The 25,146-nt window shown below is 44.6% G+C and overlaps 1 protein-coding gene across 1 annotated transcript; it reads left to right on the plus strand.

Annotated features, from left to right (window-relative positions):
• Positions 1-212: 212 nt before the first annotated feature.
• Positions 213-24,634, plus strand: DIPK1B (divergent protein kinase domain 1B). The gene is made up of 5 exons (XM_053472425.1): positions 213-407; positions 8,766-8,900; positions 22,511-22,618; positions 22,888-23,064; positions 23,535-24,634. Exons 1-5 carry the CDS (start codon positions 345-347, stop codon positions 24,345-24,347), a joined length of 1,296 nt encoding a protein of 431 aa, XP_053328400.1. The 5' UTR covers positions 213-344; the 3' UTR covers positions 24,348-24,634.
• Positions 24,635-25,146: the final 512 nt, after the last annotated feature.

Consider the following 25,146-nt stretch of genomic DNA (forward strand, 5'->3'; position numbering starts at 1 on the left):
GAGTGGGTGCAGTGAGTGGGTGCAGTGAGTGGGACGGGGGGCAGGGGGGGATGAAGTGAACAGTGTGGAGGAAGTGGGAAGGAGTCCTGTGTAATAGTAGAGACCAGGACATCCAGTGTCAGGGGGGGTGTTGGGGGCACCCAGTGAGGGGGGGTGCTAAGTGTACAGGTGTCTCGTCAGTCTGCAGGGTGCGGGGTCTGGAGGAGGGGGGGCTTCTGTTCCACCTGGGGCCACCATAAAAAAGGATTATCATTTCTGAGCAGAGGAGGAGAGCCGCAGGACCTCGCAGTCCCCATGATCCCTGTTTTGGGGGTGCTGGTACCCTGACCCCGCTATCCACAAAGATGAGGAAACTGAGGAGATATGTGCACCTGGTGCTGTTCTGCCCCCTGTCCAAAGGACTCCAGGTACTTCTACTCTTTCCTTTATTTTTTTCTCTCCATCCTGACGAGCCGACGATCAGATTTCCGACATGCCGATGCAGACTTTTGATTTCAGGGTATTTTGTGTATCATGTGAGGTCCTGCGATATCATGGATTCCTCCCCAGCACTTCAGGGGTTAAAATGGTGCACAAAACCCATATTCATCGGGGGGGGGGTCACAATGTTTGTGTTACAATACACTCTGTATCAGAGATAAATGGATCTTACTATAGCAAAATATCGATCGCTCTTCTGGCACGTTAGAGGTTAACTTGGCATTCTTGGTCATGTTACATGTATGTGAATGTACATGCAGACAAAACATATGTGTTGCGGACAGATTCTGCAGTCTGGGGTATCCGGAGTCTGTCGGGTGGGCATCTAAATCGTGCAAAACCTGCGCTTCAAGGGATGATGAGACTTGTAGTTCATCTACAACTGAAGGATCGCCGGTAGCCCAACCCTCCGTGGCCAGTGCAGTAACGAAAGGGTTAATTGAGCTGAAATCCACTCAAAAAAAAGGGATCCTACGCGTTCTGCGGCAGGGAAGGTGCCCGACGCAGCGGGGCAGAATATATGTCTCCGGAGAACTCTCGGTTAACTGTTTCATTACTGTCAGTTTGGCACGGGGTGTGGAATATACCCCCCTGGGGGGTAATAAGAGCAGCGTGTCCTCCGGCTCGGCCCGTATTAATAACGGGGAGGTAAAGTTGCGGTTATTAATGTAACTTTCACTCGGGCGCTCTCTGGGGGGCGATTGGAAGCGGCCGTTAGCGCGTGCAGAGAATCGGCTCTAATGATTGGGGACGGCTTCTGTTTGCCGTCCATTTTTTTTCTTTTTTAACCCTTTCTTCGGTATCCGGCGTGGCTTCTCTAAGTGGAATCCGTAATTATTTTTATTCGAATCTGTAACGAGCATGGGTGATTGGGTTATTAAAGACGGGACCTGGTCTGAAAGGCAAATGTTTAATCTCAAATGCCTTTTTTTCCCCCTTCTCTGCTTCTACGGCAACAACCTATCAGCGCCTGCTTTTGTGTCACGTGACAATGAAGTGCTCCTGGGCAAAAAAAAGATTAGGAATAAGCTAAATTGAATCATTTCTGGAGTAGGTGGATCGGCACCTTGGAGAGCGCTCTAGAGGCTTTGTAATGAATAGACGGACAGACGGACGGGCCGGGCTCCGGGGATTCGTGATGTACGGAATAGAAACACAGTGTGTGTCCCTTTAAATACTTTATACTTCCCTGAAATGCCTACAGCGTGGCCCCGTATTTGGAAGCAAACAGTGATGTCTTGCATGCCTTTCATGGCATCCTTACTGAGAGGGTGGTAGATAAATGGAACAGCCTCCCAGCAGAAGTGGTAGAGGGTAATACAGTGAGGGTATTAAACATGCGCAGGATAGACATACGGCTCCTGAATCTAAGACGAGACCAACGACTGATTAAGGTTTGAGTCTTTACAGCAGGAGAAACTGGGTTTCATGTGAAGGACACTTTAGGAATGGACCTTCTGCCAGGCATTGGAAAAATGAGAGGTGGCTTGTCTGGCTTTTGGAGAGACCTCTTGCCCTGAAGGAATGTCTGGGTAGGGCTTCTGGTCCAGCTCGGTCCTGGTCTGGATGATCGGAAAGACTGTAAGATTTAATCAAGTCCTCCTACGTGCGATTTCGGACCAGTGATGTCAGCACCGAGACCCGAACTACGACGGCACCAAGTGGGGATTACTACTAATTCACGGCATGCGCGTGGCCTCTGCAAGCATAGATGGCCCTCATCACATGCGTGGCATCACCATACCCTGGAGTCGGGAACTGGTTTTGAAAGTGTTAAACCTCTCGTCTGGCTTGCAAAGTGTTAAGGCTCTTTAGCTCAGCGCATTGTTCTGTTAAGGGGTTAATAGGAAGCTTTGGGCTGCATTATCGTTGGCTCCCGGCAGACCTCCAGAGCATTGACTTTCCGATCTCCTTTCGAGCTCCCAGGTCACAATGGTCATTGAACGAGTCACTCAACGCGTCTGCTCGCCTGGCCCTCAAGGTCCTATCGATAGCCCGGATTCCCTTTCACCCCCCATTGTGTATTTAAACCCGATCGCGGCTACGTCGGGTGCGGACAGACCTGCGGCGTGCCTGACTGCTAAATACCTGGGCTCGGACGGGATCGCTTTACAGTCCATCAATCATGGCATCATTGTGCTGGTGAAATCCAAACACCTGTCCCTTTACAGCTGCGTTGGCTCACGGGAGACGGAACTCCGTCCAACGAGCCCGTTCACTATGTGTCGGTGCTGGGACGGGGCCCGGGGATCCATCTTCCTTCTGCTCAACCACCAGGTAAGGGATGGTTGGCCAGCTGGTGGACCACGACCCGATGATGGTCCTCCTGGCTTAATTTTTTTGGAGGTCTCCCAATCCTATCTGATAACAGAACAACAGTCTGCGTCCGACAAAATAGGAAAGAAGATTCCAAATGTTACCCTGGCAGATGTAGCATGGAAAGTCCACCTCAAACCAGACCAGGACCTGGACCAGAAGCCTGACCCGCTGCCAGTGCTGCAAAAAATGCATCTTTTGCCTGAAAGTGTATCTTTTTCCAAACAATTACTGGAGACGGTTATGTTCCTTCTGTGCCTGATGCGCGGAATGTCCCTTCAGGGCAAGAGGTCTGTCCAAAGCCACCTCTCATTTCCCCAATGCCTGGCAGAAGGTCCATTCCTAAGGTGTCCTTCACAGGTCACGTAGAAACCCAGAACCTGCCGGCAGATCGGCCCCGTTCGGCCCCCGTCTAGTCTGCCCGTTTCTCCTGCTGGAAAGACTCAAACCTTAATCAGTCGTTGGCCTCGTCTTAGATTCAGGAGCCGTATGCCTATCCCACCCATGGTTACGTTGTCTCACTAGGAGGTTCTTTCCATGAAGACCATTACTGGAAAACATGGCGTTTGGTGAAAGAGTTCCGCCCCGTAAGATATTCCTAAAATCCACCCCACCTAAGATACGTTTATCCCGCTCCCTGCCCAAGAACGGGGGACAGTTTTAGAAAAGATCTCCCCATTGGTATCAATTTATGACGACCTCCCGGCAAACACCGCAACGTTGTGGAAGGTTCTTTGAGAAGCATCATAACGCATGCACCATTAAAAGAGCTTTCGCCGCACGGCTCGCCCCGCTTAACCTCTCCGTGGCTTGAGGGGACGCGGCAGCCCGCGGGATGCGTTACAAGGTCGGGGGGGGGAGGTGAGCGAACTCCAATTTATTCCACACAAAGAAGATGTTTCCGCGTTTCCGCGACGAGCCCGAGGGTCTTCGTTCAGAACGTTGACTCCTAGCGGATTAGGGGGTTTGAAAGGCTTTTTAATAGAGACGCCGGGGGGGGGGGATTTGCATAACAGTATCGGTGATATCCCATAACGTGAGGCTGGCGGAGTTATACCCTCGGCTGGGGCAATTAAAGGGCGGAAGGGCAGTGTCTGATTTCTAAGCGGTTGGCGGTAAGCATTTCCCGTCGGAAGGGAACGCAGCGCTGATACTTTCATTAAATACGTTTAAATGACAGGTGAGATCTCTACTCTCATTGGCTGCAAATACCTGGCCAGGTAGAAACTCCATACCACTGATTTGTGGGCTGGAACAAGTTAATTCTCTGTATTATAAAATATTTTAAGACATATTAACCCTTTAATGGGGACACTTTCCAACCTGGTGATGTCGGTTGTTGAAATGTGTTTAGGAAGCTCCAAAATGTCCTGTGTTTAGTTCGGCCAGTCTCTCTTTTGTCCCCAAACCCCTGATATCCCCCTCTTTCCTCCTGATGCCCCCCTCTTTCCTCCTGATGCCCCTGTTTCCTCCCTTGATGTCCTTCTTTCCATGATGTTGCGCTTTCCTCCATCTGATGCCTCGGTTTAGGTTGGTCAGTCCTTCTCTGACCCCCTCTTTTCTCCCCTGTTGCCCCTCTTTTCTAGGAGGTCAGAATGTTTGCTGGGTATGAGGGGATCGCAGGGTTCTCCAGCCCTAAAAGCCCCAATAATGTGTATAGAAACAGCAGGAAACGGCTTTATAAATTAAACGGGGTAAAAAAACCCCATTATTCTTCTAAATGCCTCACTTAGTTACATTAATAGCTACCAACAGGCCACAAGGTCACATAAAAGTCTCCGTAAAGCCCTGACCTCTAATATCTGGATGCATGCGCGCATGGTTTAGAAAAAAGTGTAATTAGCTCAAACGCCATCAAGGACGGTTAAATCAGAGCGCTGAGCGGCCCCCGGTGATTTAAACGGCTGTCTCTGAGCTGACACTTCCCGCAGAGCGAGTGTTTTTAGATGAGCCCCGGCCGGCCCCGGCTGACATATTTACGCACTAATAATACATTAACGGGGATTTCGGCGTCCTCATCGCTTCCCAGAAGGCTCCTTGAGGAGGAGAAGTTGTAATATGTGGCGGATGTCAGCGTTACCTGCTTTATTCGCTTGCCGAGCGGCCAGACGGGTGTCTCGAAGCCGCCCTGATGCAAAAGCCGAGTCCCAGCGAGTGATCAGCGGGGTAGGTGGAGTCCGACGTCGTCTGCTGCCGGGAGCCGGCAACTCACCGTCCCGTCAGCCGGCTGCCTCTGAGCACGAAAGACAGCGCCGAATAAAAATAGAGTGTTTACTCCGAGCGAACGCGGATCACACAAACAGACACAAACATTTTGGTTTTCGGCGGCGTGTTTGGACTCCCGCCAGCCATGCGCAGAAACATTTCAAACGTTTTCCGGGGAGGGCCACAAAGTCGGCGATTTCCCAGTGTTTAGTGCAGTGCCTGCTTAAATAGAGGACATCTAGTTGGCAGGACTAGCCTGACCGCAATGGGACTGTTGGTAACTATGTGCTAGAGGCGAAGTTCACTTGTGACGCACAATTCCCATCATCTAAAGTGGCCAAAGACTTTTGTGTGCTTTTAGGGCTGTAGAACCCTGCGATCCCCTCATACCCAGCAAACATTCTGACCTCCTAGAAAAGAGGGGCATCAGGGGAGGAAAGAGTAGCACAGGGGTTTGGAGTCGAAAGAGGGACTGTGGCTTCTAGACAGGGACACTTGGGAGTAATGCTTGAATCCAGTACCAGGGCATATATTGTCGGCAGGAGAGGAAGGAATGTTCGTGCGGCCCCCCGAGTCGGACACCCTGCGCGTTTTCACACCCCAAAGGCCCCCCAGAAGCGCAGAGAAATACACCAGTTCTTCCCCAAAGAGCGATTGACAACATTATGGAAGCTCGGGGGGGAGACGGCGTCAGTCACCACGGCAACAGCGGCTGCAGCGGATCCATCGGAGCTCTCGGCCCGGCGGGGATAAAACCGCTTAACACCTCTGCCCCCCGTTCTCAGCGAGAGCGTGAAAATACTGGCGGATACAGTATCCGGGAGCCGCAGCGCTGCGAGGGCCGACAATTAGCGCTCAGCCTCGTCGTTAAATATCTTACCTGGAAGGCGGCCGGAAAACTCAATTTCACTCCGCGATTATCTCTCCGCCGAGCCGCGAAGCGGGCGCCGGAATCAGCCCGTTACACTCGGCCCCGCCGGGGGCCGCATCTTACCGGCTCATTACCAGCCAAAGGAGCGCGGAATCGGCGGGAGACGGAGGGGCGCGTCTTCTAAATAAACAAGACTGTTCTGTCCGTTTTCTGTTTAATACCCTCGCTGTATTACCCTCTACCACCCCTGCTGGGAGGCTGCTCTATTCATTTACCACCCTCTCATTAAAGTAAAACTTCCTTCCGTTCCATCTCACCCACTGACCCTCTTGAGTGACAAGGCGAATTATAGTATACAGGTTGAGGGGCTTCCGGGGCCCCCTTTACATTAAAAATATTATTATTATTAAGGTCAATTCAGGGAAAAGGAGAAAAAAAAAGAGCAAAAACAGGAAACGGTTTGGTTGTTTGCAGAAGGCGTCTCCTGCGGGTCATATATATTTATACCGATGCAAAGTCCGGAATGTGGAGCAATCAGCGGGAACGTTTCCATGGCAACTGATCCGAATTTAGAACTTTGTTCCAGGATTGTAAATATTACCGAATGTTTCTATACGTACCCCAACCCCCCCCCCCGGGGTAAATGTCTATTGGGAACAGAATACATCGAAACCCAGAACCCACCAGCAGATCGGACCCCATCCGGCCCCCGTCGCCCGTTTCTCCCTCCTGCTGTAAAGACTCAAACCTTAATCAGTCATTGGTCTCGTCTTAGATTCAGGAGCCGGATGTCTATCCCATCCCAAACAAGACCTCCAGCGTCTCCCCTTATCACCCCACTTGCCCAGAGCGTTGGGGTAAAGAGACCTCCGAGGTCCTCAAGCCATTCTTATTATATATGTTATATATATTTTAGGATATATGGTGATAAGACGGGTGCAGCCCGCAGCGTTCTGTTTTGGAACACGGACGGGTCGTCTCTAGAACGCGTCTGTTGTTGGTACGACGCGATCCAGCGAAGCCATGAGAATCATTTATACCCCGCTGGCTTCTCAATGACAAAAACCCCGGATCGGAATCGAGAGCTGCGCCGAGTTATCGCGCCCACGCCGCCCCCCCCCGGACGCGTTATTTATCTGTCTAATTGCAATCAGTTAACGTGGATCGTCGGCTCCTCTCCCTCCCGCCACCCTTAGGGAGAGATCCTGTAATCTGACGGGGGCTCTGGGGGGGCCCCTGCTGCGCCGGCAGACTGGGGAAGGAGGGGTTAATCGTGTAATGGGTGGCGCAGAGACCTATCTGCGGAAACATCCTGGTAATTAGCTGTGAACGTAAAAGGCATTAATTAGCAGAACATGCGCTGCCGAGAAATACACGACGCCCCCCCGCGAGTCACAGGCTCGGAGCTTAGTGTTTGAAATGACAAAGAAACTTTGAGTGTGAGTGTGCGTGTGTATACTCCAGCTATCATGTGCACTTTGATAGCTGAGTGGCCCCTTTATATATACGCGATGTTCCCCCTTGCAAAGTCATGAATCTCCCCAAATGCAATTGTCTAGATAACTGGAACAGCCTCCCAGCAGAGGTGGTAGAGGCTAATACAGTGAGGGTATTAAACACGCATGGGATAGGCATACGGCTCCTGAATCTAAGACGAGACCAACGACTGGTTAAGGTTTGAGTCTTTGGAGCAGGAGAATTAGATGGGGGCCGGATGGGGCCGATCTGCCGGCAGTCTTTATATTTTCGCAGCCAGGCCTGTAAGCGGTAGGAAAATGTATCACCGACCATGAAGGGCAGCGGAGCGCCGGAGGTTAATTAACATAAGAAAGTAACGGGATTTACTCGTCGGCTGGGCGGCTGATCAAGCTATGTCAGCGCAGCGCCATGGGGGTCACGTGACCACGGCTCACGCGCCTCGTGTGCCTCAGTGAAAAGGAGAAAAAAGGTGAAATCGGTTCATTTACTGATCCTGGTTTGAAAAACGTTTTCATTAATTTGATTCGACTTTCCGTTTAGTCCAAGATTTGAAACTCGTTGGGGGGGGGCTGCGTTACATCTCAATACAATCTCATTTTACGGTATTTTTAGGTTTTTCATATCTCTGAACCCAGCCAATTGGGGAAGAGATCACAGTGCGTCTATCACTGTGACTCGGGCAGCTGTTCGCGCATGACCCACTTTCTGGGCTCATCGGGTTCATACTGTGGCCCCCGTGACGCTGGAGGCAGACAGGGGGGGGTGCGAGAGATCCTGACAATTAAGGAAATTAGAATCCCCGGTGATTTTTGGTTCTTCTTTATAAATTAAAGATATTATTATTGTCCTTGTGATTTATTATTATTGTCATTGTTGTAATTTATTATATTGTGATTGTTATTATTGTTGTGATTATTATTGTTGTTGTAATTATTATTATTATTGTGATTGTTATTGTTTTTGTGATTTTTTATATTATTATTGTCGTTGTTGTTATTATTATTATTATTATTATTAGGTTGCTTCAGTCCCTGTTTTCTTCTCATTATTATAATTTTTTACGGTGGGAAAGGCACTGAAAGGATGCAGGGAATCCGCTTTTTCTTTATCTACCTCCTCTGCGTGCTTCTTCTTTATTTCGGGGACCCCTCTGGCCCCTTAAAGGGCTGGCAGACAATAGAAAAGGATTATTAAAGTTCTAACACATCCTTTGTGCGACTCATCGCCATGGAAACATAAATGCAGATCGCAGCTCGTTGTCATAAAATGAGTTAAATATACAGAGTATATATTTTTTAGCCGCTCGTAATTAACGTCATTATGATTAATAAACCCCAAAAACCGATGTTCTTCAGATACAGAGGCTGCTCTGTGTTATTCCTCCCCGGATAACCTTGGGTTCTTTGGCTTTCAGAGTCGCCTTCCGGGTATCAAGGTGAAGTACCTGTTCCTGGCCTGGCTGGGTATTTTCGTGGGCAGCTGGGTGATGTACGTTCATTATTCTTCCTACTCTGAACTCTGCCGGGGCCACGTTTGCCGCATGATCATAGTAAGTGTCATCGATTTTGCCTATTTTTTTTTCTAAATATATATTAAAAAAAAAGGGGGGGGCTGCCTGGGGGGGTCGATAACAACATGTTAAAAATATTATTTAAAAATATTATTTCTCTGAAAGGATGTCGCTACAGGCTCTTCTGTTAAAAATGAGAGGAATAAAAGAATTTATCTCAAGAATACATTTTTTTATTAATGAGAGAAATAATTTTTTAACGAGAGAAATAATTGTATTTATTAAAGAGATAAATAATTTATTAATTAATGAGATAAAAATTGTATTCATGAGATAAATCATTTGTATTTATCAATGAGATAAATAATTTATGAATGAGATTGATAATTTTAGTAATGACATAAAAATGTTATTTATTAATAACTAATTTTATTTTTTATTGAGATAAATCATTTTATTTATTAATGAGATAAATGAATAAAAATATGCATCTCATTAATAAACCTCGCAGCTTAAAGCTGAAATATAAATATTTATTACATTTTCTTTGTACAAAATCCTACTTTCCTGCCGATGCTCGTTAGCCGTCTGCCGGCCGTCGGAAGGCGAGCGTCGGCAGGTAAGTAAGTACCTTGGTTTTAATACAAGCGAGGTTCATCGTTTTTCTTAAGGGTAAAATAAAAAATGTCCAAAAAATGCTACTTTAAGCCACAAGAAGTATCAAATAACGTCCTTGAGGGGCCGCACGGAATCCTCCGGTTACTTTGTTACGGACTCGGAATCTTCAAAATAAGAAATTATTGGCGTTCATTCTTTCGCTTTTAAGTTTTGAGAGGATACTTCAGGAATTCCAGCGGTTATCTTTGGATACACATCTGTGCTCAAGTAGAGTTATCGTTAGAACGTTAAGAGCTCTTGAGAATTCCCGATTGGCCGCGCAGGCTTATAAAATATGTTTGTTATCACTTTGTGACAGAATAACAGCGTGCGGCCGTCTTAGTTGAGAGCGCAATCATCAACAATCCACTTTATCAAGAGTTTTGCGGCAAAACAAACACCCGGCATCAAAAGATTCCATTAAGGGACGCCGGATTCCACCCCTTTCCTTTTGTGTCCCAACCGAAATCTAATCTTTGGTTAAAAATATAAATACATATATTTTTTTAACTGTAGCGTTTGCAGCTATCAGGGCGACAATAAAAACGACGGATGATAAAGAGATGGAAAGGAAATGATCTGGAAAAAAAGTGTTTTATGGCAAACAGAAGAGCGTCACACTGATAACACCTTATATCCCTGTATATTCCTCATATTATATATTATATACTCTCCCCCCATATAACTAATCCCGTCCTTATAACCCGTTATATCCTGTATATTCCTCATATTATATATTATATACTCTCCGGCCGTATAACTAATCCCGTCCTTATAACCCGTTATATCCTGTATATTCCTCATATTATATATTATATACTCTCCCCCCATATAACTAATCCCGTCCTTATAACCCGTTATATCCTGTATATTCCTCATATTATATATTATATACTCTCCCCCGTATAACTAATCCCGTCCTTATAACCCGTTATATCCCTGTATATTCCTCATATTATATATTATATACTCTCCCCCGTATAACTAATCCCGTCCTTATAACCCGTTATATCCTGTATATTCCTCATATTATATATTATATACTCTCCGGCCGTATAACTAATCCCGTCCTTATAACCCGTTATATCCCTGTATATTCCTCATATTATATATTATATACTCTCCGGCCGTATAACTAATCCCGTCCTTATAACCCGTTATATCCCTGTATATTCCTCATATTATATATTATATACTCTCCCCCCGTATAACTAATCCCGTCCTTATAACCCGTTATATCCTGTATATTCCTCATATTATATATTATATACTCTCCGGCCGTATAACTAATCCCGTCCTTATAACCCGTTATATCCTGTATATTCCTCATATTATATATTATATACTCTCCGGCCGTATAACTAATCCCGTCCTTATAACCCGTTATATCCTGTATATTCCTCATATTATATATTATATACTCTCCGGCCGTATAACTAATCCCATCCTTATAACCCGTTATATCCCTGTATATTCCTCATATTATATATTATATACTCTCCGGCCGTATAACTAATCCCGTCCTTATAACCCGTTATATCCCTGTATATTCCTCATATTATATATTATATACTCTCCCCCCATATAACTAATCCCGTCCTTATAACCCGTTATATCCCTGTATATTCCTCATATTATATATTATATACTCTCCAGCCGTATAACTAATCCCGCCCTTATAACCCGTTATACCCCTGTATATTCCTCATATTATATATTATATACTCTCCCCCGTATAACTAATCCCGTCCTTATAACCCGTTATATCCTGTATATTCCTCATATTATATATTATATACTCTCCGGCCGTATAACTAATCCCGTCCTTATAACCCGTTATATCCCTGTATATTCCTCATATTATATATTATATACTCTCCTCCCGTATAACTAATCCCGTCCTTATAACCCGTTATTTCCCTGTATATTCCTCATATTATAATTATATACTCTCCCCCCGTATAACTAATCCTGTCCTTATAACCCGTTATATCCTGTATATTCCTCATATTATATATTATATACTCTCCGGCCGTATAACTAATCCCGTCCTTATAACCCGTTATATCTTGTATATTCCTCATATTATATATTATATACTCTCCTCCCGTATAACTAATCCCGTCCTTATAACCCGTTATATACCTGTATATTCCTCATATTATATTTTATATACTCTCCCCCCGTATAACTAATCCCGTCCTTATAACCCGTTATATCCCTGTGTATTCCTCATATTATATATTATATACTCTCCGGCCGTATAACTAATCCCGTCCTTATAACCCGTTATATCCCTGTATATTCCTCATATTATATATTATATACTCTCCGGCCGTATAACTAATCCCGTCCTTATAACCCGTTATATCCTGTATATTCCTCATATTATATATTATATACTCTCCCCCCCATATAACTAATCCCGTCCTTATAACCCGTTATTTCCCTGTATATTCCTCATATTATAATTATATACTCTCCCCCCGTATAACTAATCCCGTCCTTATAACCCGTTATATCCTGTATATTCCTCATATTATATATTATATACTCTCCGGCCGTATAACTAATCCCGTCCTTATAACCCGTTATATCCTGTATATTCCTCATATTATATATTATATACCCTCCCCCGTATAACTAATCCCGTCCTTATAACCCGTTATATCCTGTATATTCCTCATATTATATATTATATACTCTCCCCCGTATAACTAATCCCGTCCTTATAACCCGTTATATCCTGTATATTCCTCATATTATATATTATATACCCTCCCCCGTATAACTAATCCCGTCCTTATAACCCGTTATATCCCTGTATATTCCTCATATTATATATTATATACTCTCCCCCGTATAACTAATCCCGTCCTTATAACCCGTTATATCCTGTATATTCCTCATATTATATATTATATACTCTCCCCCCATATAACTAATCCCGTCCTTATAACCCGTTATATCCTGTATATTCCTCATATTATATATTATATACTCTCCCCCGTATAACTAATCCTGTCCTTATAACCCGTTATATCCCTGTATATTCCTCGTATTATATATTATATACTCTCCCCCCGTATAACTAATCCCGTCCTTATAACCCGTTATATCCTGTATATTCCTCATATTATATATTATATACTCTCCGGCCGTATAACTAATCCCGTCCTTATAACCCGTTATATCCCTGTATATTCCTCATATTATATATTTTATACTCTCCCCCCTTATAACTAATCCCGTCCTTATAACCCGTTATATCCTGTATATTCCTCATATTATATATTTTATACTCTCCCCCGTATAACTAATCCCGTCCTTATAACCCGTTATTTCCCTGTATGTTTGAAGGGGGGACCATTTATGCCGCGCTCTCTACTTAAGGAAGTTCAGGAAGCTGTCCGCCAAGATTGTGCGATGGAAATTGGCTTCCCCCAGTTCTACAATATATATATTTTCTGCCAAAACAAAAAAAAACTATTTGAAACGTACTTTTATATGTATTTCTATTACGCATCATATTTTTGTGGCGGTAACAATGCATGCGCACAGCGTGTATAACTCAAACCCATCTTCAGGTTGGATTTTATCGTCCGTGTCCGTTACACGCTCTCCCCTACCTCCTGAAGTGGGGCGCCGTGAAACACGTGCAGTCGTCTGACACTCCGGTTGCCATGGAAACCAGAAGCAGACTCTCAGCCTGTTTAACTCTCTACCTCCTTGTATAAAAACGCACCCCATGCGCGCGCGTGAGCCTCCCCCCCCCCCGTTTCATTAAGATGCGCGTTTAGGGGCTCCCGGCGACATGATGCCCGCGGGGGAATAGAGGGGCCGCGGGCGATCTGGATTGGAATCCATTAAAATTCTAATGGAATGTAAAATAATGCAATGGATCCATAAACCACCTTATCTCATGCAGGCAGGCGAGCGGCGCGCAGGAGGCAGAGCCAGGCGTGCGCATAAACCGGTATATATAGCGTGACGGCAAATATTAATTCACGAGGAGAATAGGTAATCCGAGTTTAAATGACTCGTCGCCGTGACAAAAAAAAAGGAAGAAATGGTTAAAAATGAGCCGCCCCTGAGAGTCTTCAAATATTAACCCTTTAATAGCCCATCATGGCGTTCCGTGTAGCCACTCATCAAACGGCTCTAATACTGGTCGTCACGGAAACATTAACTTGTTATTTAAAGATATGTTTAATTGAGTCACCTGCATTCAAGCAGGAATATCAACCATAACAGACTGGGAGCAAAGGCACCAACTGGGAGTCTTATAAATGATCACAGCGGGGAGAATAGCAAGGAGTCAGACTGTGTGACCTGGAGAATCTGCCCCGTCACCCTGAGACTGGGGCAAGAACCCTGACAGCCCCCGGTGTGCTTGTCGCTCTCCCGTCGGATCAGTCTGGAGATGTCGTCTCTTTAAGAGTCCGTTTAACGTCGTCGGGCGTCTCGACGAGTGACAGATTCGGTATGCGGCCGGCCGCCTGAAACGGGACTTTTGTGCAAATTAATGAGCCGGAAAGGAACAGAAAATTTCCGCATCCCTGACTTCCCTCTTACGCAGAACCCGAAGCGACGAGACGGCTGCAGGAGAACGATGTGACCTCCCTACTCAAAAGAAATGTACAATTTGCTGGCCCATTCGGCCCTCAAACCTTAATCAGTCGTTGGTCTCGTCTTAGATTCAGGAGCCGTATGTCTATCCCATGCGTGTTTAATACCCTCACTGTATTACCCTCTACCACCTCTGCCGGGAGGCTGTTCCAGTTATGTTCCATTGCATTATGGCCCTTGCCGCATACTCAAGGTGATCGTGCCGTATTTCCGATGGCAGCTGAATCCGCGCTGACATTCTCCCGCGCGGTGGGTGCGGGGCGGCATATATTATTGAATGCAGAACGTTCCGTTTGCATTTTGAGCAGGTGGGGAATTTCCTTTCAACCTTCAGATTCTGATAATGCGAGGATTTTTTTTTTTATTACAAAGTCTGCTTTAAGCATGAAAAGCGCCTGTTTCCATGGAGACCCTGCATACAGTCTTTGCATCCTAAGGTATAAGCAGGGGAAGAAGAAATGACCGCATCTCGTTACGACCCGCGGGAGGCCAGGTGTCAGTCCCCTGCATCTATACCCCTCACTGTATTACCCTCTTCCACCTCTGCTGGGAGGCTGCTCCATTTATCTATCAGTGGCCAATTCCAGAACCAAGCCCTATTCCAGAGCAGATAGCCTATTATTGTGATAAAAACGGTATCTCGGCCCCTTGGACAACACATACGGTCCCTACATTCCGAGCGAAAAACAAAGCGATAGATTTTTACCTCTTTTTTTTATTTTATTTTTTTCAAAAAAAAAAATGAATTTGCTTGAATATTCGATTTTTAGATGATATATTTGGGCCAAACTCTCCCCAACGAATCGCACTCCGAGAATAAATAAAAAGCCGCTCATCGCCGCACAAATAGGAACGTAAACGGCTGTTTCTGGGTGAATTACATCTTTTTCTTCTTTTTTTTTCCTCCCCATTCCGTAATGTTCGGCATAATTCACGTTTCTGTCCGGCTCGCCGTATATTTCTCAGCGTGCGGAAAGCGCCTCTATTAATTTCCTGCCACTGATTGGCTGCTTCAGAATCATTGATTGGCTGATTGGCGGCTTCGGTATCTCTGATTGGCTGCTCCGGAATCATTGGCCCACGGAGGAGGGGAGCTGCAGCTTCTCCCTAAACTATTCGATGTAATCATTTAACCTTTTAAATAATGGATATTCCTCACAACGGTCCATCCATGCGGCTCCCGCCGTTGGTGTACGCAGCGCTATGTAAAACCCATCCCTTCTGGCACCCAGTAGTTTGAAATTAAATGGCGATCGTTTGTCTGCAGCGACAACCTGGAGCGGTTTTACAGAGCAAAATAAATCCCGCATCACCATAGCAACCACCAATTAAAAAAAAGTCTCAAGGAAAAAAAGTAGGCGTCTTAAAAACTCACTTTTAAAGGAAATAACAGAACAGAGAAAAATGAATATTTTTTTTTCTACATGCAATAAAATGAAAAGTCAACTTCTGAGGATTAATAAGAGCGTTCATATTACTGGGGAATATATATATATTTTTTTTAAATTAATCCTTATTTTTCTTACATAAAAGCCTTTTAAAGAAAAAAGGCCAAAAAAACCCAAAATACATAATAATAACTTTTAATTTTATTAACAATAATATATATATATATATATATATTTTATAAATATATTTATTTTTATTTATGTATTAGAAATGTTCTAATTCCTTCCCCCTTTTGATGAAAAATAAAAAATAAAAAAATATATATATTTTGAGTTCTGCTAAGGCACGGAAAGCCTCCCATTTATATACCGGAATGTTTTAAATTCTATTAGCTCTGGTTTGCCTTTACAGGCGTAAAGAACTTTCTCCCGCTAGAATCTCGAGGGATATTAAGTAATTCCGTTTACTCTCAACCTCCCGCTTGGGAAACTTCACTCTGGTCATGTGTCCAGTTAACTAAACAATTCCCTGCGTTTATTGAGTCCGCGCACGTTCTGGTGGAGCCTACAATCTGCGCTCTTTGGAATTCATTTTAAAGAATTCCTGCAGTTATGCCCAAACTTTTTTAAAACTAAAAGCTACAATATTTGTGTGTGTGTGCGTGTATATATATATATATATTTTTATTTTATTATATATATATATATGTATATATATATTTATATAATTTAATCCATTTTATATGTTTAAATATTATGTATTATATAATTATTTTTTTATTAATTTTTATTATTTTATATTTTAATATATGTATTGGTTTTTTTCATCTATTTTCTATATTTATATATTATATATTTTTATATATTTTTATTATTTTATAATATTTTTTTTATATATATATATTTTTATAATAACTTCACTTTAGCCACAATTAAATCCCCCTTTTTAAATAAAGCCATATCCATATATTTATCCGGGCAGCGGCTTAGCACCTCCTGTTTCAAAATCAATCCATGTTAAAATTTTATGCGCAAATAAATTAAGATGCGGAAAGGCATAAAACTGCCAAGTCTCAATACGCAGCACACCAGACTGGAATTGATTTTTTTCCTCCCCATTCTTTCCGCAGGGGACTCTTGCTTTGCTTGGCAGGCTTAAACGGCACCGAAGTAGTTAACCGACCGTCATATTAATTTACGGGTATAAAAACTTTGCGACGGCGGCATTCAGTCCGGATTTGTCAGGCCGCGCTGTGTCTAAGCGTGCGGTTTGTTGAGTTAAAAGCCACGCGGGGACTATGAGCCTGCGCTCCCCTACCAGCCGGGGGAGAATACACGAGTCTCGGGCCCCATGACAACAGCACGTAGTTGCCGGGGTCCACAGGCAGCCACGAACGAGCAAGATTAATGATCACATAATAACATTCTAATGAAGCGAGCGTAATTCCAGGGGGGGGGGCGAACCCCGATTACCATGGAGATGAGTGCTTTGGAGAGAAGGGACATGCCCGTCTGCACAATGAGAAGCCCTCTCTGATACAGCCCCCCCCTCTCCGTTCAGATGAGATCTTCCGCCCCCCCCCCCCACCATTTCCTGGGCCTGAGAAGGGGGGAGCTTGCTTTAACTCTTCCATTGCCGGGGGGGGGGAGTATTTGGGGAGCGAATGGCACTCCCCAAGATGTATAAACCCACCCATTCTCTTAATCGCCACCAACTTTTTATATTTTTTAAATTCAAAATTTTAAATACAAAAAATATTACAAAAAAAATCCCAACCCCCGCTCTACGCTGTAATCAGCATAAATATTATTTAAATATATATATTGATTGAGAGCCGTTCTTGGTTGCCAAGCAAAGCCTAAACAAGACCCTCTCCACGTACATTCTGATTGGCTTCACCTTACTGGGTTGACTGGTGCTCGGGACAGGTGGCCCGGTGTCGGTGCCCAGTACGAGCCCTGCCCGGTGCCAACGTCCCCCTCACCTCCGACTATAAGGAGTAGTAATTGCCCTGACTCGGGTCGGGTTTTTAAATGAAATCCATGTTTAAGCGGATAAAAAAAAGTGGCCCCGGTCCCCGCAAACCTATTTTTTTATTTGTTGACCCCTGACTAGGTCAGAATTCTGGTTCCCATTAATATTAATCAGAAATATTTTCCTGGAATTCGGTAACGGTCCGCAGCTTCGTAAAGGACAAGGGTTACGTTTTCCGGGAATTTTATATCTTTTCCAAGCAACGCAAAGTGGAACGCGGCGAGGAGACGATAACAGCCTCAGATACTCCCGAGTCAGCAAAATCATATAACGACCTCCACGGTGAACTCATGGGATCTCCGTATCAGATAAAAAATACGTTTTTAAATAGATTGTTTTCTTTGTTTTTGCCCCATAATTATACCTGGGAACTGGTTCGACACCCAACCGCGGGATATCAGGGGGCCGTACTGGCCACGTCTCGCAAGGTTAGGCTCCAGGTAGCCAAAGCCCAAAGTTCCCAGGTATGCACATAATGTTTTCTCCTTTCTCATACAGCGCTGGGGGGGGTTATATTACTGTATACAGCGCTGGGGTTATATTACTGTATACAGCGCTGGGGGTTATATTACTGTATACAGCGCTGGGGGTTATATTACTGTATACAGTGTTGGGGGTTATATTACTGTATACAGCGCTGGGGGTTATATTACTGTATACAGTGCTGGGGGGTTATATTACTGTATACAGCGCTGGGGGTTATATTACTGTATACAGCGCTGGGGGTTATATTACTGTATACAGCGCTGGGGGGTTATATTACTGTATACAGCACTGGGGTTATATTAATGTATACAGCTCTGGGGGTTTATGTCATGGGACCCCCCCTCTTTATCTATGAAGCGATGTGGGTTCAGCTGCGTTCTGTAGAATCGTGCAGCGACTGAGTGAATCCGGTGAGTCAGATCCATCCAGTTCAGGCGCGTTAATGAATGAAGCTCTCCGATGAGATCATAACGAGAATTTCATGCTTTTGTGTCGCCTCCAAAATAAACATTTCAGAAACCAACTAAAAACGGTATTTTCTGCGGATAGAATTAATTATCTTATTTTATTAAAGAATTACATTTCTTTTTTTTAATCCAACATCGCAGCAGCTGCAGCATCTCCCTTATCGGCATCATTCATTCACCAGCTTCATATGTAGATTTTTGTTGGAAATAAATCCTTGTCTCGGAAACGAATTACCGGAAACGTCCCCAAAAATATCTGCGTTGGCCTCGCAAGTCTAGAGAGACCTTTTTGTTCTTCTGCTTCGTGTTTTCGTCTCGCTCGTTTGTTCTCGGCTTTTGGGACCTCGTTCTCTGCCAGATACCCACCTTTTATTATTTAACCTTCTGTCGGAGCACAGGACCAGCTCTGTGTTCGTTTGGTGGTTACCCATCTTGGTTTACAATGAACCCCGTCTGGCTTCTTGAAAGACCGTTGTTTTTGTACACTTAGGAAAAGTTTCAAGACTTTTTCTGGACGGTCCTTTTAAAAAAAAAAAAGGTACTTATCGTAACGTTACACCTGCCGAGATGCCAAAGGCTAATTCTTCTGCTCGCTGGCGGGAAACCAACAACACGTCCCTGGACAGAAGAGAACCCAAAGCTTTCCAAAATTCCATTTGTGTGTTCGTCTCGCAGAAAAGTTACCGAAAGGGAGAAAAAAAGAGATGAAAGACTCGGACCGCTGGCAAATGGGTCGAAAAATTGGAGTGGAGAACTTAGATTTGGCCTTCAAGCTTCCTGTGAACATCGAGGTTCTTAAGGAGATGAAAGACTCGGACCGCTGGCAAACGTGGAATGTTGGGCTTGATTGAGTCCAAAAATTAACGAATCCACAAAGTAATCATTTTGGAACGCTAGACTTATTACACGTTGTTGAAGTCTTCTGTGGAGAACTTAGCTTTGGCCTTCAAGCTTCCTGTGAACATCGAGGTTCTTAAGTCATAGAAACTAAAAAATTGTCACTTTACCAAAAAACAAAGAAAGTTTTGACTGATATCCGAGGTTTTCTCGTTTTTAGGATATGGTTTATTGAATTTTACCCTTCTGCGTATGTCTGGCAGCCTGCTGGAGATAATGGTAGCTCACAGTCAGGCCGGGCCAGGCTGTTGGCAGATGTCCGGTGGACCGGTGCCTGGCCGAGCCTTCCTTTACCATGCAGCGGCACGGCTGTGATTTATCAGCTGCTGGCCTTAAAGGGAAAGGGCCAATTTTATCACTGTATCGGCTTATTATACCACATGATGTAATCCTTTCGTATTACATCATGTCGTATAAATTATGTTGCAAGGTGCCTGTCTGCAGGTGAAACCGTATTGAATACAGTGTTTCCCTCGACTCTAAACTTCTCGACTGCCTTGTGTTTGTAATGCTAGCAAGCGCTGCGTCCAACACTCATGTGGGTGGTTGGCCAGGAGCCTTCGGCTACCAGCTCATGACACTCATTGTGCATTTTGGCCGAGCATTCGCTGTCTGCAGTCATGGTAGTCGCAGTTCAACCACAGTTGAAGAGCTGCCTTCTGGCTACACGGTAAAAAAAAAAAATTTCTACCGCAGAAAATTCTATTTCGGATTCTAAGCCGATAAAATAAAGCGCCTCTCGTTAAAATATAGTCCTGAATCTTGGCTGTCCTATCGATCCCGAGAAAATCTGGTTACATGTGTGGGTCTCCTGATCCGGGGGCTAATTATCAGATGCACCGAGCTTTCCGAACCCTGTAGGTCTCCTGCTCCCGCCCTGACAAATCCGAGCCGAAGACCAACGTTGACCTGATGATAACGTTCATCGCAGCGATAATCTATCACGTCGTCTCGTACGTCTGTTGTTGCTCAGATAGCGTCCCAGGAGCTCTGCTGCTTCCAGTAAGAAGACGCGACGCCGCGTGCGGAATATTAACGTCCTCCCTGCCATTAGCAGATGACACTGATGCAGGAGGCCTGCGGGCTGAGATGATCCAGGCCAAGACGGCAATGAAATTACAGCGAGAGCCCCCGTCGCAAAGCACTCTGTCTCTTAAAGCTGCCGGCGGATGTTCGTGGCGGAGACGCCTGCCACTCTGTTTTAATTAAGGCGCTTCTCCATCTGTCAGTCGGAGGTTACTGTTAAAGATCGACTGATAACAAAGTATTGACCCAGCGTCTACCGGGACTAATTTATTTATTGAAGTCTGTTATCCGTCGGCTGCAGATAGCGTCGTAGGAGGAAAGGGGGTTAAATGGCCAAAGACGGAATCGTCCTTTATGAGCAGAATACTAAAATATCTCCTGGGTTGGTTTAAGAAATCTTATCGGTTTAGGGCCGTGGAATCTTCTTGATTAAGTCAGAGGTTGGTCAACCACAGGCGACCTCATTGACCAACGGGTCAATCGCCTACTTAACCGGATACATAAAACTTTATTAATGAAGTTATCACGATTCACTAATACCCCAGGCGAACTTTCAGAAGATCCAAGAAAGGGTGGAACGACTCTCCTAACTTTGGAGACCCCCCCCCCATGACCTGTAAAAGGTTCTGCTTGATTTTGGTGAAAAGTTGACCAAGTGTTCTAGAATGTCTTGGAATTCCAAATAAAGACGTTGACCTTGGTGCCAATCTTTTAGTCTGGAAAGTACCATTTGGCTTCGCTCGGCCAGATAACTAGATTTTTCCCCCTTTGCTAACTGGGACCTCTCAGTGAGAAGGTAACGTGTCCAATCACTCGAGACAACCTAATAAACCAGAAGACCCCTCAGCTTGCGCGAAAGCCTCCTGGGTGCCCGGGCTTTCAATCACTCTGTAATAAAGTATGACCTCAAAGTGATGATTGATGGTTTTATTTCCCAAGAGGCTTTGCAGCAGTCCGTGAAAGTTGATGCTCACTAGGCTGATGCTCTTTTTTTTTTTTTTTTAAAAACACTATTTAAAAAAAAAAATCTAAATATCTTTTATTTTTATGTTTCTGACCTTTAAATTTCATGTTTTTTTTGTGTAATTGTGTGCAGTTACGTTGAATGCTGGGTGGAGATACAGCATACGGGAGCCCCCCAGCCTTATTTATGCTAAATGCATATTGGGGGTCCATTTTGCGTGCACTCCAGTGCATTTTACTGCTTGCAAATCGGTGCAGGCATTCTTTAATTATTGGAGTTCCTCTGTCTCATTTAACTCCTCCCCCTGCGGCTGCTACACTGAACAGGAAGTGTACCGCGGTATGCTTCTTGCACATGCTCAGTAGAACTCCCATTTTAATGGGCATGGTAGCAGCCAATCACGGCTACCTCAACACTTATTTTTGCACGCATTCGTGTGATTGGATGCTGCTGTTACAGGAACGTTACTGAGCATGTGCAATAAGTGTACATACGAATGCTTCCTGGTTTCAACAGAGGCAGCCGGGGGAGGGGCTTAATGAGACAAAGTAATTTTTCAACTTGATTAAAGAATGCCAGCACCAACTTGCATGCAGGAGAATTAATTGCCATCCATGCAAAATGTGCCCCAACATGCAATAAAAATTAAAAAAATAGAATTTTGAGGACTGCGCTGTCCCTTTAAATGGAAATACAGGCTCTTTGGTGTTCTGGCACCGCCGGGGGCAGATGTAGTTCTGTGTTTCTGCTCCCGGAGTCGTTGACACCGCGGGGGGCTCCTTCCCTCCGACACCAAGCGGATCAGGATTACGCGGGAATCCCAACTCTCGTAGCGTTAATCCTCTTAAAGGCGCAGTGACCCCAAAACGCCTGTCACTCAAAGACAAGACAACAAAACAGAGCGCTTTCCCCTTATAGACAAAGCAGCTTTCCTTCTCGGCGGGATTCCCCTAAATATCATGTAATTAAATTTATTTATCGCTAAGTGATATACGTTAACTCTTTCTGTCTCCGCAACAGTCGGAAATATACCAAGTTCTCCGAATTTGCGTTTTTAGTAACGACGGGTATTTATTTTTTTCCTTTTTTTTTTCCGGCAGTGCGACCAGTACAAAAAAGGAATTATTTCGGGATCGGCTTGCAAGGATTTGTGTGAGGACCACAGCCTGGTCTTCCAGCAATGCCTATCATCCTCACCCAGGCACCAGGTATGCATTGCCATAGCAGTAAAAAAATAAAAAATAAAAAAAAAAAAATAAAAAAAAAAAGGCAACAAAAGAAAATAATAATCCTTAAGAAAAATGGAAAAAAAATGCACACGACCTCTCTTCTTGTCAAATGCATACAAAAATATAAAATAAAAATGAAAATAAAGTGAAAAAAGTCAATTCCATCATTTATTGTACAAGTAAATTTTTTTATATATATAAAAAATTCTATTGTTTTTATAAAATAAAAAAAAAGTCCGCCTCTACAGGTCTACAGAGGATCGTGGAAGGACAGGGAAGTCATCATCAAATGCGGCGTGGAGGAGAACCTGAAGGTGGAAAATAACCCCGACGTGGTTTCTCGGCGAGAACTCGTACTTTTTGATAAACCGACGCGAGGGACCTCGATGGACGAATTCAAGGAGATGCTGCTGTCTTTCTTAAAAGTAGGTCCTTTGCGGTCGAGATCGCTGCCCCGCGGTGAGAGCGTCTCGCGTGACAGTGTCGAGGAGAGAACAGGCTGTCTCGGTTCTTCTTTTCTCGTGTTGTGGTTTTTTTTCCTTTCGACTTTGTGGATGAGAAAAGCGTCGGCCCAAGGAAATTCCCGCAGAGTCATTTTTTAAATGTATTTTTCAATAAATTAAACCCAGTTTCAGCAAAAAATGACTGCAGACCTATAAAAAACCAAAAAAAAAAAACATGTTTTTTTAATAAAAAGAGAATTGATAGAAAAGAAGAAAAACCAATAGGGGCTCGTGGCAGTGGTTGGCAATGGACCAATTAGATCACTTAATTATAAAGAAAAATTCTTTAAAAGTTTTCTTTTTTTACATTTCTGTTTATAATATATAAAAAAATTGCGTGACTTGTATATATAATAATAATATTAATGTTTTTTCTCTTCCGCGTCCAACAGGCTAATTTGGGGGACCAGACATCGCTTACGGTCTTGGTGAGCCGGATTCTGGTCATGGCCGACGTGAATGACGACGGGAAGGTGTCCCTGGCGGAAGCCAAGTCCATTTGGGCTTTACTGCAGCTCAACGAGTTCCTCCTGATGTTGTCTCTGCACGAGAAGGAGCACGCCGCCCAAATGCTGGGACACTGCGGCGACCTCTACGTCACGGAGAAAATCCCCCACGACTCTCTGTACGGCGCCCAAATGCCCGCTTTCCTCGAGGCGTTTCTGCCTGCGCCCATGCACAGAGTCGTTTACCAGTGGTTCGCTCCGGCGTGGCCAAGGAGGGCCAAGATCGCCATCGGCCTCCTGGAGTTCGTCGAAGAGATTTTCCACGGGACGTACGGAAGCTTCTTCATCTGCGAGCCCAACTTCAAGAACGTCGGCTACAACGAAAAGTACGACTTCAAAGTGGTGGACCTGCGGAAAGTGGCCACGGAGATGACCATCAAGGGGTTCCTCAAAGGCCGGCACTGCGAGCAGAACTCGGACTGCACCTTCGGAAGGGACTGCACGGCCGCTTGCGACAAACTGATGAAGCAGTGTAAAAATGACGTCATCCAGCCGAACCTGGCCAAAGCGTGTAAGCTGCTCCAGGACTACCTGCTCTACGGCTCCCCGTCCGACCTCAGAGAGGAGCTGGAGAGGCAGCTGCGGACTTGCATGACGCTGAGTGGCTTGGCCAGCCAAATGGAGGTCCACCATTCTCTGGTGTTAAATAACCTGAAGACTCTGCTTTGGAAAAAAATATCCAATACCAAATATTCCTAAGCGTTCTCGTAAAGACGGGAAGCGTTTCGTTTTCTTCAACTAACTTTTTGGACGTCGGAGAGACGACGGGCAGCGCTCTTCCTCGAAACGCCCAACGGTTGCCGTGACGCCCACAAAAAATACCGCGGTATATATTTCCCACAAGCTGAGGTCTAACCGGCCTGAGAGATATCAGTATTCAGAGCGCTCCGACGTCCCGTCCGGCTGATACCGCGTCACCTCTCCACTCGCTGTGCAAATTTGTTTTCCCGCGAACGCTCCAAATGTAAATAAATGGCTTTTACGTGGAGTTTTCTTGGGAATTTCAATTCCTTTGTACGTTTTTTATGGTTGTCTTGGGTCAAACGGGGGGCATTTTCTGCTTTGTGGAGGAGGCATTTAGCTGAACGACCTCCATTCGTGGTCTTAACGTGGGAAGCTTTCGTTTTTCGGGTAACATTCAGAGGAACGAGACGTGTATCGCGCCACTCGAAATGATTTCCATGGCAACCTCAGATGCCTGGCTTAACACCGCTGATACATTCTATTAATAATTCATCTCTTTAGATAAAAAGCTCCCTTTGTGCTGTTATAGAGGGAAGTAAACATGATGAACTCTCATTTAGTTAAAATTGTCATAACACAACGCCTCTTTAACACTGACCAATCGTTAAAGAGGCGCTACAGGGCGTTCTTGTGCCTTATAATGCCCCCCCCCACCCAGTATGCGTGCATAAAGCGATCTAATCAATTGTAACCGTTGATTTCACCCCAAAAAAATATTTAATCGCAGCTACGCCAAATGTACAGGACTTTCAAT

The sequence above is a fragment of the Spea bombifrons genome, chromosome 8 (assembly GCF_027358695.1).
Source record: "Spea bombifrons isolate aSpeBom1 chromosome 8, aSpeBom1.2.pri, whole genome shotgun sequence".
Lineage (NCBI taxonomy): Eukaryota > Metazoa > Chordata > Amphibia > Anura > Pelobatidae > Spea > Spea bombifrons.